We start from the raw sequence: 18,021 nt of genomic DNA on the forward strand, positions 1-18,021 counted from the left end.
CAGGTCCGTGTCTTCTAAATTGCCGATAATGCCCTCAGTTGTGTTGTTGTGGGGCTTCTTCTTGGAAGCTTGCTCAAAGGTATAATCGTCAATTCATTGACGTGTTGTCTCTGTTTCCACGGACACGGAAAAGGAAATGTCGCAGAAGATAAAATCTTCTGCTGTTTTATATAGAAACTAGAGTAAAGTAAAGGAGGAGTTTTCTTTTGTTTATTCATGCAAGTTTTCTGCCACTTTCCTCCGCAAGTGGCTTTGTCATATTTTTCTTAGAGAATTTGGAAATTACTCCAGACTTTCCTTTTATTATCTTATCAAACACAAATAACATGAAATCTACAATAAAGAAACGTACGGGGGTTATGCAAATATTCTTAGGGCAATTATATTTTTCTTATGCAAATATTCTTAGAGCAACTCCAAAAAAATTATTTATTTTAAAGTTTACCAAACTCTATATTTGAAATTTCAAGATATTTTTCTCAAAAATCAAAACTTCAACTTAACTTCAAAATTATTTATATTTTACACTATAATCTTTTTATTTATCATAATTAATGTAAACTCACAAATGTTTTATAAATAATTAGCACATATATAAAAATATTACAGCAATATTATTTAATAAAATTTTATACTAAATATAAATTTATAAATAAAAATACATAATTAAATATTAAATTACAAGTAAATACTACAATATTCCATAAAATTATTTCATAATGCTCTATCTTCATTTACACAAAATTTGTTTGGATAATATTTTAGAAATACCAGAACAAATTATCAGACTATTACTGTTGTTGTAATATTTAAATTTGTATAATAATAATCTCTCCATGTACCTTTTTATAAAGTTTTTTTTATCAAATTTCTTTTGTAATATTCTTGTTATGTAATTTTAGTTTTTAAATATTATAAATCTTATTTTTAAAATTTTAAAATTTAAAATTTGAATTAATAAAAAAATAAAATATTTATGACATAATTTTTTTAAGGATTAAAACGATAAACAGAAAAATACTTAAAAATCATAAATTTGATGTGTAATTAATTGTGAGAAACAAAATGTAAATAAAAATATTAAATATTAAATTTGAAGTTTTGAGTAGTGAAACTTCTTCAGAACTCCAAATTGAAGTTTTAAAGTATTTTTCGGAAAGAAAAAAAAACTATATATTTAAAGTTATAGAGTTTTTTTTTGGAAATGCTCTTACAAAACTTATATTCAATATTTTGTGTAAATATGTGGATTATGGACTCATGGGTAACGATCAATTTAGTAAAATGTTAACGATGTGTGGGGGATTAGTTAGTTTAACTCTCTGATACCTTATGAGGAATTTTAACACACCGTTGGTTTGATAGTCCTGTTAATTTGTCTATTTCGAATAAAATTTTGATTTGTTTGGTATCTAATATTGAATTTAATACTGTATCATTGTTCGACTAAGAATTTTCGTAGCTTTGGTATGAAGTTTCTGTGAATGATTTTATATATTCGTATTCTGGTGTCCCTCATTAAAAGACAACACCATGGGAAATTTAATGCAGCGCAGAATATTATACAGATTGGTCTCTCACATGTCTCTTTTTAATTAGTACTAGTATCGAAAAAAATCTAACCAAATCTTGCTTAGGAATATCCATTGTCATTATCTTCATAGATATCCTCATATCCATCTATATAAAACCAAAAATCACACTGCAATAATGCTTACACATTAAAAAGGCTCAGGTTCAAAGAACGAACATTGAATCATGATTCCTGAATCCTGAGTAATGATATCTTAGGTTTGGGTTAATCTTGCCTCGATTATTGGCTTGTATTAATGGTGGTTAACCATTAACTATGCTATAACTAAAACCACTCATAAATGTAAACCTAAAAGTATTCGCTTGTCTTAATGGTGATTATCCAGTAGCTATGATATATAGCTTTTTAATGTTTGATTCTCAAATAATATAATTTTGATGCAAGTTTATCAGAATTTTCAGAGTGTTGCAGGTGTTGTGATCGTGAAAGAGCTTGTCCATCGAAAATGTTATACATTCAAAATCGTCCGTCGATCTAAGCATTAAATGGAGAACTTTGTGAAACTGTATGTGAAGTTGTTCGTAAATATCACATATTTGCAAATAGTTTATTATCATTTATAATAGAGATAAAAGATTATAAGATGATGTACATAGTGTTAAAAAATATCAATTGAATCCTTAAGTATACACATAATCTGAGGCCTTTACCGATTTGTACTTAGTTCATCATGCATCATCGCGTTTTTTCTACACAACCTGATGTTTGGCCCACGGGCTGAATCAGTAACACCGATCGTTAATGGCAAGAGTTTAAACAGGTCGGGCCGAGAAAGCCCATCACAAGCTCACAACATATATTCATTGTGCAGAGAGTGTTAGTGTTTTAAGTTTCGTCGTCTCTGAGCTTTTTTTTTTTTTGCTAAAGGGTAAATATCATTAGAAGATAATGAAAATCCGGTTACAAGTTATAGAACATTGAAACCAAGAGATGCTTTTCAGCTTATCAGGTTTATGGAATCGCAAAAAGTTTAAAAAAGCCCCATAGAACCTACAAAGATTAACACCAAGCAACCCAAACAATGGCTTACTTAAGTTAATATTACATTGAAGCACAAAGACAGCATTTTAAACTCCCATACCAAAGCGCTTCCTGTTCTACTGGTTTGAAACACAGAGCAGGAGAATAACCTGAAGACGAGTTCGATCGAGCCTCACCGAAGTGGCTCCTAGCAGGCATCGACGGAAGCGCCTGGCTCACGCCCCGGAGCTCCGCTGGAGGAGGACGTCAACAAACAAGCCCAAGTTAACACAGAGGATGACGATAGTGTAAACCCGCTGCTACACCACTGAAGATGAAGATCGCGGTCAAGCGCAGTCGGTCGTTTTGGCCCCTCATTCCGCTGCGCGACACAGAAGATGCGGCGGAGACAGCAGAGTTACATATCGCAATCGACCGGGAGCTTTGGAATGGGAAATGAAGCACAAAGGGAGCACGGAACTCCTTGAAGCAGGTGACCTGAAGGCGAAAGAAAACATCGCTCTTTCCGCTTATTTCTGTAAATTGAGAAGTTTCCCACTTGACTTTATCTTATTTTTAAACTTTGTTTAATTACGCTTTTTTCCGTAGACTCTTCCTTCCATTACATTTTCTAGTTCCAAATGGACAAAAGGTTCCAAATGATATAAATAAATAAATTTACATCTTCATTGAATCGTTCATTCTTTTGCCAATTGTCCTAAAGTATATTATCAACATAAACATAAACATAGTACTGGGCACGTTGTGGTTGACATTAAGAGCCAATAGTAACATGATGCAAGATATTGCACAGCTACTCATTGCAATTATCTTCCATGTCTCACATTAACAAATAATAAAAACCTATGCCATCGTAGATTACTTATACCATTTCCTCTCTAATTGCAATATTTAAATAAATAACTAAGAGATTAACATCAGTTTATGTAGCAACATTGCTTCCAACGCTCTCCGGTTCCACAGGAACCGCTATGGAAGCAATTAATGTGCTTCCTCTGCTCCTCATCTCACTGTTTTTAACCTTTCTTGTCACGGAAGCAACCGATATCATTACAGCAACCCAGACTCTTAAAGATGGAGACACCATTGTTTCAAAAGGTGGTAGCTTCGAGCTCGGTTTTTTCTCTCCGGGAGGATCAAGAAACCGTTATCTCGGTATCTGGTACAAGAAAGTCTCTCTCCAGACCGTTGTTTGGGTCGCAAACAGAGATTCTCCTCTCTACGACCTCTCAGGAACCCTAAAAGTCTCTGCAAACGGGAGCTTACGTCTCTTCAGTGGCAGAGACTACATCATCTGGTCATCATCATCTTCTTTGGAGAAGCCCGTTGTAAGAAACCCCATCGTTCAGATTCTTGATACAGGTAACTTAGTGCTGAGAAACTCAGGGAATGATCAAGATTACATATGGCAGAGTTTAGATTACCCAGGAGACACGTTTCTTCCAGGAATGAAATACGGTATAAATTTTGTAACCGGAATTAACCGGTTCTTGACTTCTTGGATATCTCCAGACAATCCATCAACTGGTAATTACACGAACAAAATGGATCCAAGCGGTGTTCCACAGTTTTTCTTAAAGAAAAACTCGGTTGATGTTTTCAGGGCTGGTCCATGGAATGGTCTAAGATTCACCGGTATGCCTCACCTAAAACCTAACCCTATTTACCGATATGAGTTTGTCTTCACGGAAGAAGAAGTTTACTACACTTTCAAGCTTGAAAACCCTTCAGTGATCACAAGAATGCAGTTGAATCCCAATGGAGCGTTGCAACGTTACACTTGGGTCGATAGCCTACAGAGCTGGAACTTCTATCTATCGGCTCAAACGGATAGCTGTGATCTCTACAAGTTGTGTGGCTCTTACGGAAGCTGCAACATCAATGAGTCTCCAGCTTGTAGGTGTTTAAAAGGGTTTGTTCCTAAATCTCCAGAGGCTTACTATGCAGGGGACTGGTCAGGAGGGTGTGTTAGAGAAGTGAAAATGGGTTGTGGTAAAGGAGAAGAAGACTTTCTGAAGATTTCAAAGTTGAAGTTACCTGATACAAGAGGTTCTTGGTATGATATGAGAATGGATTTGAATGAATGTAAGAGGGTATGCTTGAGAAACTGTTCTTGCTCAGCTTATTCACCTTTTGATATTAGAGATAGAGGAAGTGGATGTATTCTCTGGTTTGGAGATTTGATTGATATAAGAGAATATAATGAAAATGGACAAGATCTGTATGTGAGGCTTGCTACTTCTGAAATAGGTAAGTTAAAAAGACTTTGTGAAACAATAAACATTGTTTTACAAACTCTTGATCATTTTTTTTGGTTTCTTTCACAGCAAAGTATAAAAACTATGGCGTGAAGGGCAAGATGAGGATCATGCTCATTATAGTATTTTCTACGGCATTGCTTCTTATTTGCCTTTGCATAGTTCTGACTTTCTGCAACATGAGGAAGAGAAAGAAACTTGCAACAATAGGTAAACAGTTGTGGCTATTTGTGTCTTGATTTAAGATTGTGATTATAAGCTGATTAAAACCCTTTTGATATATTCAGAAACTTCGCATCGCGATTTAGACCGTGTTTCCAGCAGAAAACAAGAGGAGGAAGATGCTGAGCTACCGTTTCTTGATCTTGAGGCCATTGCAGAAGCTACTTCTGGATTCTCTGATGAGAATAAACTTGGACAAGGTGGTTTTGGACCTGTCTATAAGGTAATAATAACTCAGCAGCTTCTTGTCCGCATGACCTGATCTGAGATTTAAAGGGCTATAAACATTTTTAGTTTTTTTTTTTTACAATTTAGAGGTCATGCAACATAGGTATTATAGTTCGATATTTATGGAAAGGTGATATGATTTATTATTTTGTTACCAGGGAACATTGTCTTGTGGACAAGAAATTGCTGTAAAGAGGCTTTCAAGAACGTCAAGACAAGGGATAGAAGAATTCAAGAACGAGATCAAACTCATTGCAAAGCTACAACACCGTAATCTTGTCAAGATTCTTGGCTATTGCGTTGAGGAAGATGAAAGAATGCTTATCTACGAGTATCAGCCTAATAAAAGCTTGGATTCTTTTATTTTCGATAAAGAACGGCGCCAAGAACTTGACTGGCCTAAACGTGTGGAAATAATCAAAGGCATTGCTCGTGGACTGATGTATCTCCATCAAGATTCAAGGCTTCGAATCATCCACCGTGATCTCAAAGCAAGCAATGTTTTGCTTGATTCCGATATGACTCCAAAGATATCGGATTTTGGATTGGCTAGAACCTTGGGAGGAGATGAGACTGAAGCAAACACAACCAGAGTGGTTGGAACATAGTAAGACTATTCATCTTTCTTGTCTTCCACGTAAAGCAAGCTAAACATTTTATTATTACTAAAGATTTGTTTTCTATCGTTCTGCAGTGGCTATATGTCTCCGGAGTATCAAATCGATGGGTTTTTCTCATTAAAATCCGATGTATTCAGCTTCGGAGTTTTGGTTTTGGAGATAGTGTCAGGAAGAAGAAACCGCGGTTTCTGCAATCAAGAACACAAGCTGAACCTTCTTGGACACGTAAGTAGAAGCAGCACAACTTAACACATTTTCTTATAGTCTAACCTTAAAGTACTCATTGTGTATCCTCAGACTAAATAATATCTTTGTGTTATCGTAGCTTCTGTTACAGTACTAATGAATTGTTATTTTGTTAGGCTTGGAGGCAATACACAGAAGATAAGGCATGTGAGCTAATCGATGAAGCTTTAAAGGAATCGTGTACCGATGTTTCTGAAGTGTTAAGAGCTATTCACATTGGTCTGTTATGTGTACAACAAGATCCCCAAGACAGACCAACCATGTCAGTGGTGGTTCTGATGCTGAGTAGTGACATGTTGCTTCTTGATCCGAAAGAGCCTGGGTTTTACAACGAACGAAATCTCTTGTATTCTGACACTACATCGATTAATCTGGAGATTCCTTCCAAAAATTTTCAAACCATGAGTGTAATAGATCCTAGATAAACCTTGTAATCGATCTTTTGTATATTCTATAATCTCTAACTATTTTTGTGTGTGTTGTTTTGTCTTTGGTGACATTATTATTACATCACATTTTACCAACCATAGTTTGTAAAGGATCTTTGTTTCTTCTACCGACCTTGTATCATTGTAATGGAAACTTGGTTTATCGAACGACTTAGAGATGAAGAAACATCTGGAACGTTCCGGTTGGTGAAAAAGCCAGGTTGTTTTGGATCAGGGAGAGAACCATCACTCCCAAACATCAGGACAACAGAAGCCATGGTTGGTCTGTCTTCTGGTTTCTGTTGAACACAAAGCAGAGCCACATGGATACATCTTAGAATCTCTGAGACAGCACATGTTTCTTCCAGCAAATCTTCCTCCGGCACTTCTATTGCTCTGTCTTCAACCCACAGTTTCCACACCTAATATAAGGTAAAAAAAAAGAGAGTTAGGTTTCAAGATTTTTCACTAAAGACTCTAGGCGGATAAGGAAAGAAAAGAGTTAGGTTTCTTGTAAAAAGGACCCCAAGTAAAAAATATTATTTTATTGAAATTTTTACTAAGAGGATAATTAATAGTTAGTTCTTAGGGTGAGTTTCTTAGCGGAATATAATAAACGTCTCTTAACTTTTAACTAAAAAATTAAAAACCAATTCTTAAATATTTTATTTAATCATGCTTTCTAAGTTCTTAAAGCCCCAAAATCTCAAGGCCGGTCTGTTAGGAATCCTACCTAAAACTGATGTGAAATATTGGTAATCGATTCCTAAATTTATAAGAGTTAATATATATGACATATACCTCCAAATTTTAAAAATAAAATTTCATTATAATTTCTACAAAATTATCTTTGCTCTTTCCAAATTTCTTTCAAGATTTTAGGTTGGCCCTGGTTCTACATCGTTATAACCTAATTTACTATAGGCATGAGTCACTTCACGTAGAGCAAATTGTTTTTGAGATGGAGTCTCTATGAGTTTCACATAATATTAGAGTTCAAGTTAGCTCAAGAATGAGATTTGATTTAAGAAGAATGATCTTACGTGTCCAAGAAGGTTAAGATCATGATCTGCATGTTGAAACCCACGGTTAGTCTTGCCAGTTATGACCTCAAGTACTAATACACCGAAGCTGAACACATCGGATTTGACTGAGAAATGTCCATCAATTGCATACTCCGGAGGCATATAACCACTGCAAGTAGTTATGGCCAAGCAGAGCATTATAAATTCTATAACCAATATGGCAATATCTCAAGATATGAGTAAACATATAGAGATAGAGGGTTTCTTACTATGTACCCACGACTCTGTTTGTGCTTGATTCACTCTGATCTCCACCAAAAGATTTGGCTAGTCCAAAATCTGAGATCTTAGGGTTCATATCATTATCTAGTAAAACATTTCCAGCTTTTAGATCTCTATGTATGATCCTCAACCTCGAATCTTGATGAAGATAAAGAAGCCCTCTTGCAATTCCATAGATAATGTTACTCCTCTTCCCCCAATCCAACTCTCTACGTCTCCTTTCATCTTTATTTACAATCATTTGACAATTAATAAGTTATGAAAAATGGTCATTACCTTAAAAGCTATAATAAGAAGATGAGATATGAGTTTGCAAAGTAAACATACCGAAGATAAAGAAGTCTAAGCTTTTGTTAGGCATATACTCATAGATCAACATACGTTCTTCACCTTGAATGCAACATCCTAAAAGCCTCACGAGGTTACGATGTTGAAGTTTTGCTATCAGTTTAACTTCGTTCTTGAACTCTACCACTCCTTGTCCTGAGTTTTCACATAATCTCTTCACCGCTATTTCTTGTCCATCCTCTAACCTACCCTGTAATAATTTTCAAAAAAAAAGTTTTATCATAATTCAAAGATTCATCAAGACTTTAAAATCAAAGATGGATACAGTATTTTACAACCTTGTAAACTGGTCCAAACCCTCCTCTTCCTAGAAAGTTTATGTATGAGAAATCATCAGTGGCTATGTAAATCGTTTTAATGTCAAGAATAGGCAAGTCCATGTCCATGTCCATGTCCATGTCCTCTTCCCCAACTCCTTTTATCAAACTTTCTCCTGGAAAACAACAGCCACCAAATTTTATTATTTTTAAATGACTAAGAGGTTCTGGATCAATACAAAATACTTGAAAGAAAAACACATAGTTAAAAAAAGATAATTGATAATTCAAAAAACTTACCATGATATCTCTTCATAATCTTCTTTCTGTAGCATGCAAATACTGCAACCAAAACAACTGTGATGCTAATCACAGATCCAACGACCATTCCCACCTTCTCTCTTCCTTTAAACTCCTTTTTAGCAAAACCCATCCTTATGTAAACATCTTGTCCGAAGCTAGCATACTCTCTCATATCAAATAAGTCACCAAACCAAAGCAAACAACCTTTTCCTCCATCACGAATATCAGTATTCGCGTAAGCCGTGCAAGAGCAGTTACTCGAACACTTGACCTTACAATCCTCAAGTGTCATTGCATTTCTTGAATCATACCAAGACCATGAAGTGTCTGGTAACTTCATACCTGGAAACCTCACAAATACATCTTTCTTACCGCATTCGGTTGGAACCTCATGGACACACCCCTCTGCTCCTCTCGAAATGTTCCACTTTCGACCTGACTTTGGCTGGAACCCTTGCAGACATGAACACGAAGGTGTGTTTTTGTTACTAATCCCACAAACTGCGTAAGCTCCGCATATGGAGTAGTAGTCGCACTTGTTGGATAAGCTTGAATAATACTTGTGATGAAAGTTTCCTTTTCTATGTTGTGTTTATCTTAAGGATTAGGAAATATAATGGGAATAGGAAATTGTTAGTCCCTATATATATGAATGCATATTGTGATGCATAAGGTGTGACTTTATGATTTGTGATTGATTGAATAAGAGAAGGACTTCTTATTATTGAGTTTGTGATTCTATATTTGGTATCAGAGCCTAATAAGCACCTCGACAATCTTACACAGCCATGGCCGACGTCAAAGAAGAGATCGCGACGACCAAAGAAACCGGACCAGCCACCATCAAATTTCCGATGTTAACTTCCTCGAACTACACGGTCTGGTCCATGAGAATGAAGATAGCGCTTAAAGTTAGTGAAGTTTGGGAAGCTATAGAACCTGGAGCTAAGGATGAAAAAAAGAATAACATGGCCATCGCATACCTGTTCCAGTCCATACCGGAGGCCTTGATCTTACAAGTAGGCGACTTAGATACAGCAAAGGCAGTATGGGATGCGATAAAGGCACGATATGTTGGAGCTGAGAGGGTAAAAGAAGCTAGGTTACAAACTTTGATGGCGGATTTCGATAGACTCAAGATGAAAGATGAAGATACAATCGATACCTTCGTTGGCAAGATATCCGAAATTTCCTCTAAATCTGCTTCTTTGGGAGAGATGATAGAAGAACCAAAGCTTGTTAAGAAATTCTTAAAGAGCTTGCCAAGAAAAAAATTTATTCATATTGTAGCTTCGCTTGAGCAAGTTCTTGACCTTAACTCAACGAGCTTTGAGGACATTGTAGGACGACTTAAGGCGTACGAAGAAAGAGTCACTGAAGAGGAAGAAGAAACCGATGATAGCTCCGGGAAGCTAATGTATGCTAACTCAGATTCAAGCGGCGAAACTTACGGCTACAATAACCGTGGTCGAGGACGCAGCGGTCGATCAAACTGGAGAGGAAGAGGCCGCGGTCGCACAACTTTCTTACAACAACGAGAAGCGTATAGACAAGGACGTGGTGGAGATCTCTCTCATATCACTTGCTTTAAGTGTGATAAAACTGGACATTACGCCACAGACTGTCCCGATAAAGCTCTAAAGCTTCAAGAAACTGTAGAGAAGAAAGATGATGATACACACGAAGCGGATACCCTCATGATGAATGAAGTAGTTTACTTAAACGAGAAGAAGGTAGATCCAAAGAAGTTTGAAGCTGATACAGATACGATAGATGTGTGGTATCTTGATAATGGAGCCAGTAATCACATGAGTGGTAATCGTATGTTCTTCTACGAACTAGATGATACTATCACTGGGAAAGTACGTTTTGGCGATGATTCAAGGATTGACATAATGGGTAAAGGTTCCATTCGATTTATCAGCAAAGGAGGCGTGAAAAAGATGTTAAATAACGTCTACTACATACCGGCTCTTCGAAGTAATATTGTTAGCTTGGGTCAAGCTACTGAAGTGGGTTGTGAAGTTCGAATGAAAGAAGACGTTCTAACTTTATTCGATCGTGAAGGACAGTTGATGATCAAGACTACAAGGACAAAGAATCGATTATATAAGGTTACACTACAGGTTGATAAAATGCAGCAGTGTCTTCAGGTTAAGAGCCTTGGAGACGGAAACTTATGGCATGCGCGCTTGGGACATATCAACAAAGATACAATGAGAATGATGGCTAGCAAGGAGTATGTCGAGGGATTACCGAACATCAAACGCGACACAGAAGCTTGTGTATCTTGTCTGCGCGGGAAACAAACACGAAAACCGTTCCCACAAGCAACGAGCTATCGAGCTTCATCACTTCTTGAACTCGTACATGCGGATCTTTGTGGACCTATCTCCCCGACGACACCAGCACTCAACAGATACGTCTTTGTTCTTATTGACGATCACTCTCGCTATATGTGGACAGTACTATTAAAGGTCAAAAGTGAAGCCTTTGAGAAATTTAAGCGCTTCAAGAACCTTGTGGAGCAAGAAACACATACTAAGTTAAAGTGTTTTCGAACAGATAGGGGGGGTGAGTTCACATCCAACGAATTCCAAACCTACTGCGAGAAACATGGTGTTAAGCGACACATGACTGCGCCATATTCACCTCAGCAAAACGGTGTAGTTGAGCGACGAAATCGAACACTCTTGGAGATGACTAGAAGTATCCTAAAACATATGGACATGCCGAATCATCTCTGGGGAGAAGCCATACGACATGCAACCTATCTGATTAATAGGGTTACAACGAGGTCCTTGGAAGGACAAACTCCGTACGAAGTGATGAAAGGAAGAAAACCAAACCTGTCTCACCTAAGAGTGTTCGGGTGCGTGTGCTACGCAAGGACAGAAACGGTTGGAAGAAAGAAGCTCGACGATAGATCCAGAGTTCTGGTCCATCTCGGAACAGAGCCAGGGTCTAAAGCATACCGACTACTTGATCCCCTGAGCTTGAGAATTGTCATAAGTCGTGATGTTGTGTTCGAAGAAGCAATGCGATGGAGATGGAGTGATAAAAGTGTGACAACGAGACTCGATAGTGAGGGCTTTGAGCTCACCGTGAAAGGCTTGGGCCAAGATGATCACGAACTCGAAGCTTCATCTGATACAGATGATGATAATCACGACAATAATGATTATCATGAAGCTCTTGATAATCATGATGATGAAAATCAAGTTGGGGGTGACGATGAAAACGACTTTCAGCCAAGACGATCAACGAGGGTTTCTAACAAACCAACCTACCTCGATGACTATGTTCTGCTCGCAGAACTTGAGGGTGAGCAATTGTTGATGATCATAAATGAGGAACCATGGAGTTTCAGCGATGCTAAGGAACTGAAAGTTTGGGTTGATGCTTGCAAAGATGAGATCGTATCTATTGAAAAAAATAAAACTTGGGATCTCGTGGAACTACCTACAGGAATCAAACCTATCGGCCTTAAGTGGGTGTTCAAGATCAAACGTAATGCTGATGGAACAATAAGTAAGTATAAGGCACGACTAGTAGCCAAAGGTTACGTTCAACGGCATGGTGTGGATTATGAAGAAGTATTTGCTCCGGTGGCTCGCATTGAAACTATTAGGATGATCATTGCTTTGGCTGGATCACATGGTTGGGAAATACACCATCTTGATGTAAAAACTGCTTTCTTGCACGGAGAACTAAAGGAAGAGGTTTATGTTACTCAACCAGAGGGTTTCATCGTTGATGGACAAGAACACAAGGTTTACAAGCTTAAGAAAGCTCTCTACGGTCTACGACAAGCACCAAGAGCTTGGAATATAAAGCTTAATGAGATATTGCGCAGCTTGCGGTTCACGAGATGCTCGAAAGAGCCCTCGCTCTATCGGAAGGAAGAAAGTCGAGAAGTTCTTGTCGTGGTGGTCTATGTTGATGACCTGCTGGTTACTGGTACCTCCCTTGATGCGATACTTGAATTCAAACGTGAGATGGCTACAAAGTTTGAGATGAGTGACCTCGGAAGGTTGACATACTATTTGGGTATTGAGGTTATACAATATGAAGGAGGAATCTTACTCAAACAAGATAGGTATGCTCGCAAAATACTCGAAGAAACTGGCATGAGCTCATGCAATCCGACTCACGTACCATTGGAGTTAAATGCGATGTTCTCCAAAGCTCCTAAGGAGGAGAAGGCTGATGCAAAAGAGTATCGTCGGAGCATTGGGTGCCTACGCTACCTGCTACATACGCGACCAGATTTATCATATAGCGTTGGGGTTTTGAGCAGATATATGCACGAACCTAAAGCCTCTCATGCAGCAGCTATGAAACAGATCCTTAGGTATCTGCGAGGAACTTGTTCTCTTGGGCTTCACTACTCACGACAAAGTGGAGCTAAGCTGGTAGGTTATAGTGACAGCTCCCACAATGTGGATACAGACGACGGCAAAAGCACTTCAGGACACATATTCTATCTTGGGGAGAGTCCCATTACATGGAGCTCAACGAAGCAGGAGATAGTAGCACTGTCGTCATGCGAGGCTGAATTTATGGCTGCAACTGAGGCAGCAAAGCAGGCTATCTGGCTTCAGGAGTTGCTAAGTGAAGCAGTTGGAAGCGAAAGTAAACCGGTGGTCATCATGGTTGATAACAAGTCTGCTATTGCACTTACAAAGAACCCAGTGTTCCATGGAAGAAGTAAACACATACACAGGAGGTTTCACTTCATAAGAGAGTGTGTCGAAAAGGAACAAGTTGAAGTTGAACATGTCCCGGGTAGTGAACAGAAAGCTGATATCCTTACGAAGTCGCTTGGAAGAATAAAGTTTAAGGAAATGAGAAAGCTTATTGGAGTACAAGATGTGAGTGAAGATGGCATCAAGCTTAAGAGGGAGAATGTTGGATAAGCTTGAATAATACTTGTGATGAAAGTTTCCTTTTCTATGTTGTGTTTATCTTAAGGATTAGGAAATATAATGGGAATAGGAAATTGTTAGTCCCTATATATATGAATGCATATTGTGATGCATAAGGTGTGACTTTATGATTTGTGATTGATTGAATAAGAGAAGGACTTCTTATTATTGAGTTTGTGATTCTATAGCACTCATCTTCTGGTGCCGTGTTTGCTAAGAACCACTCGTGTTGCTTCGACTGGATAAACCTCTGGAGTTTCCCTGTGGTGTTTAAAACCAATCTTGAGACGATATCGCGTCGAGGGGTCCACGAGTAGTTAACTTCTTGCGCACTCGACGTGAATTTGTAGTTGAATAAGGTGTTCTCTCGTCCCATAGCTGGAGCTCCGGTGAAGGACAAGCCGTTCCAAGATCCTAAGCGGTATGAATAACTCGGATCTCCTTTCTTCCTCAAGATCAGTTGTGGTAGGCCTCGAGTGTCTAAAGACAAAGTGTACTCACCAGTGGATGGATCTTTTAGGGTTTTCCAAGACGTTAGAGACCATTCTTGTTGTGTCTTGAAGTTCTTCCCAAGCTTCATACCCGCGAGTATTGTATTCATTGGATCATCGAAGCTTTGCCACAACACAGCTTCTTCATCATCGCCCAAGAGAAGATTCCCTGTACAGTTGATCTTTAAGTAGGGATTTTTTGCCGGTTTAGTAGCTTTTGATGATGATGATGATGACCACAAGGCTCTGTGTTCACCGTCGAATAGCTGAAGATCGCCACTATCACTCAAGTTCAAGAATCCAGAAGTGCCATAGAGAGGATTGTTTCGGTTGGCTACCCAAACAACTGCAAATGGTTGCTTGTACCACAAGCAAAGAAACCGATGTTGAGGCTGCTCTTCTGGGTCGAAACTGAAAAACCCTAACTGGAAGACACGGTCTGTAGAACTAAGAGTATCTCCATCTTTCAGAGAGTCTCTTGGAGTGATGACACTATAGTCCAAAGCAACAGAGAAAGAAGATGATAGTAAGAACAGAGGCACCCAAAACATAGAAGAAATCTTTCTCATTGAATGAAGAAGCCTTTCTCTTTTAGAAAATAAACAAACCCTTCTCATTCTAGCTCTGTGTTCTTTACCCAAGAAAGTGAATCATAATAATATATGTTAATGAGTATCACATACATAATTGTTTTTATCAAGTTCCTCAGCCCAACTTGGCATAAGCGAGAAGTCAACAGAAATTCAATGCAGCTTGAATGTGGCTGTTAAGTGTTGAAACTCAAATGATAAAACTTATCTTCAGTATTAAACTATGATATTTTTAGGGTGTTTTGTTTGAATACAGAGACAACATATGATCCACTACATTAAAGTTAGAGGGCCAATTTTAGAAGTTTCTCAGATTAGAAGAGTATATAAGCCTAACAAGGACAAAAGCAATAAATAAGATCTAGCCAATCTTCCTTGACTTAGTCCATATAAGGGGACTACTGAGGTGTCAGAATCAGACCATTGATGGTTTGATAAAAACATTACAACGATTCAAGTAGATCCAACCCTACATCATGATTATTGGTCTAGCTTCTAAAGTGCTAAATCGTAAATCTTAAAGAGAAACTTGTGGAAATATCTGAAATATTAGTTACATTATAGTGGTTTAGTGGTTTCTATTGGACGAAGAGTCACCATGTTAGTTTAGATTAGGAATCGATTGTCATCCAGTTCGAAAGTACTAGCTCCATATAGTCACGCGGATATCGGCCAATTGTTTGAATTCATTTGAATATCCGAAAGAAAGTATATCCGTGGATTGTATTTATTCTTGGAGTTTTGTGTGGATCTTTCCATTGGTTTGAGATATTCCATGTTAATAAAAAAAAAAATTATCTGAAATGTCTAGATAACTTGTAGAAAGATCTGAATACAAGAAACCCTGCATTATGACCTATTGACATGAATATTGGCTCAGTCAACGCAAGACTTGTCAACTTAGAGAAGTTGTGGCGCTGAATGTATTTGTGTCAAGGCCCAAAGTACGACCCAAACCTCAGTATGAAACTTCGCTTTATAACATATGCTAAATTAATCTATTGATTTGATGATGTTTGTTTATATCATTCTGGAATCTGGATAGCGACTATAAGAAAATTGTTCATATAATGTCAGACATATTTGACGATGAAAATGTTTTAACTATTCTTTCTAGATAATAATAGCATGGTTTAAGACACAACTTACTGAAACCCTTTTTGGTTACTAACATTCAAAAGCTTAATTATAGTATACTACATTATAGAGTAGTTTTAAAAGTGTTTTGCGACTCAAACTACTAGTACGCTTTCCGGTTAGCAAGAGAGACTCAAACTGTTGTTGGTACACTTCACGTTTTTGAGCGGACAACTTTTTTTGGCAAGTACGAAGTTTTCTAAGAAACTGGACCATACGTCTAGTGACAAGATGGCATGAACTGATATTTACCATACAGATTCAATACCTAACTTTGGCACATGTAAACGTAACAGATATATTTGTTGTCTCTAGTGAATGATCTATCTAATGCTTACACTTTTCGACGTGGAGATCAGGTAATGTATACCAGAAAACGTGAATGCAGAGAAAGAGGAAAAAAAACGTGGACAAAAGAGGCACATGTAATACATTTAGGCCTTAGCTTACGCTTATGCAATAGTCTTGTTTAACCAGAAAAAAAAACTTATGCACCGTCTCTTTACGTCTTTTTTCGCATAGACGTGTCCTCTTAAGGGTTTTAAACGTGTGGATTTTCGATATGGAGGATTAGTGGACTTCTTTAAAAAAACTTAAAATTAGTGGACTTCTTGATGGGTTTTATGATCCGATATCTCCATAAATATTCGTTTGTCAGTTAAAACATTTTGATACAAAATGACATAAAAAATCTGATACCAAATTTAGACGAAACATTAATGGAAACAAAATCATTGGCCATCACTCATCACCACAAACTCTAGTTCAATATAAAAGATCAGTTAGTTTTCCAATAAACATGTTTACCCAGATGAAAATACGTACTATATGATATCATGGACTTTTGATAATTAGACTACTAGATCCATCAATTCCGCCAACCTTGCGCCAGAATTTAAAAACGATCTTAGTAGTTTTCTTTTTTGAAAACAATCTTATAGTTTTCTTTTTTGAAAACAATCTTAGTAGTTTAAATTCTAATTGTAATATTTTTTAGTGGTTCAACACTTAAATACTAAAATAAATCAAATCATTTACAAACACAATTTACATTTGTTTTTGTTGCAGCTTGTATCAGTGTGAAAAAAGAATATTTAAAATAAAAAGTGGAGTCAGCAATGCATATCCTCTATAATCCCATACATGCCAACACCTCTCAGGATATTGTGAACTGAGAAGAAGGGATGCATCCAACAATTCGGACAAATTCATCTATATCGTGTATATAAATTATGTTTAATTTCCAAAATTCTTCCTGAATTGTTCCAAAATTCTTATCCACAAAAAAATAAGAAACCACAGTAACGAAGCAAACCACCACACACCACAAACTTTTTAACAGACTGTGGCTTCCATCATGACATCTCATCTTCCTTTGATTCTTCACACCACTGTTGTTTGACACGTAGGATTTCCCCATATCGAACATGCTACCTAGGTACACAATCTCTTTACTCACATCATTTCACACCATGTGATTATACTTTACTCCAGAATTAAAATTTTATTTTTATGGGTTCGCCAGAGCCACACACAACACAAGTTAAATATTATGTCAAGAAACATTAAAGAATTATGGGCCAAGTTAATAATGTGATCCTCACCTGTACTATAAACTATAAAGATTTCTTTCTCCCCATACCTATACATTTTTTGTATTTTAAAAATCCATCATTATCTTATCGTCTATCAAAAAAAGCTTAGAAACACAAATGTTTTGGAAGAGAAGTATGGGAGAAGTAAAAAACAAAACAAGTGGTTATAAAAGAAAGATCATTGAGAGATAGTGGGTCCCATTAGACTTATCTTAAGGTCCAGACAAATCCCAGGTGGGCTCACGTGGCTCCTAAGCCCATTGAGAACCTGATTCGTCCACGTAGGACGGAGCAGAATCTCGCTCTCCTTCTCTCAAGGCTGAGATCTCGCCACGTCATCTACTACAAAATCACCCACAAAATATCTTGGAACTCTACCGCGAGTTGGTCGCCACGTAAAACGGTGTTTGGCCCATACGCATTAAGTGAATCATTTTATTTATACATATTTAACTTAAAACATAGCCTTTTATATAATTTCGATTAAT

General features: G+C 37.3%; 2 protein-coding genes across 2 annotated transcripts; one reads left to right on the forward strand and one right to left on the reverse strand.

Annotated features, from left to right (window-relative positions):
- Positions 1–144: 144 nt before the first annotated feature.
- On the forward strand, positions 145–6,670 carry LOC103867012 (G-type lectin S-receptor-like serine/threonine-protein kinase At4g27290). The gene is made up of 6 exons (XM_009145041.3): positions 145–4,825; positions 4,903–5,043; positions 5,121–5,278; positions 5,442–5,890; positions 5,978–6,128; positions 6,266–6,670. Exons 1-6 carry the CDS (start codon positions 3,547–3,549, stop codon positions 6,572–6,574), a joined length of 2,487 nt encoding a protein of 828 aa, XP_009143289.2. The 5' UTR covers positions 145–3,546; the 3' UTR covers positions 6,575–6,670.
- LOC103867002 (G-type lectin S-receptor-like serine/threonine-protein kinase SD1-1) lies at positions 6,572–17,793 on the reverse strand. The gene is made up of 7 exons (XM_009145030.3): positions 13,912–17,793; positions 8,790–9,328; positions 8,511–8,665; positions 8,212–8,422; positions 7,872–8,109; positions 7,621–7,771; positions 6,572–6,999 (listed from the first exon to the last, which is right to left on the reverse strand). Exons 1-7 carry the CDS (start codon positions 14,826–14,828, stop codon positions 6,703–6,705), a joined length of 2,508 nt encoding a protein of 835 aa, XP_009143278.1. The 5' UTR covers positions 14,829–17,793; the 3' UTR covers positions 6,572–6,702.
- Between the last annotated feature and the right edge of the window lie 228 nt (positions 17,794–18,021).

Source organism: Brassica rapa, chromosome A01 (genome assembly GCF_000309985.2).
Source record: "Brassica rapa cultivar Chiifu-401-42 chromosome A01, CAAS_Brap_v3.01, whole genome shotgun sequence".
NCBI lineage: Eukaryota > Viridiplantae > Streptophyta > Magnoliopsida > Brassicales > Brassicaceae > Brassica > Brassica rapa.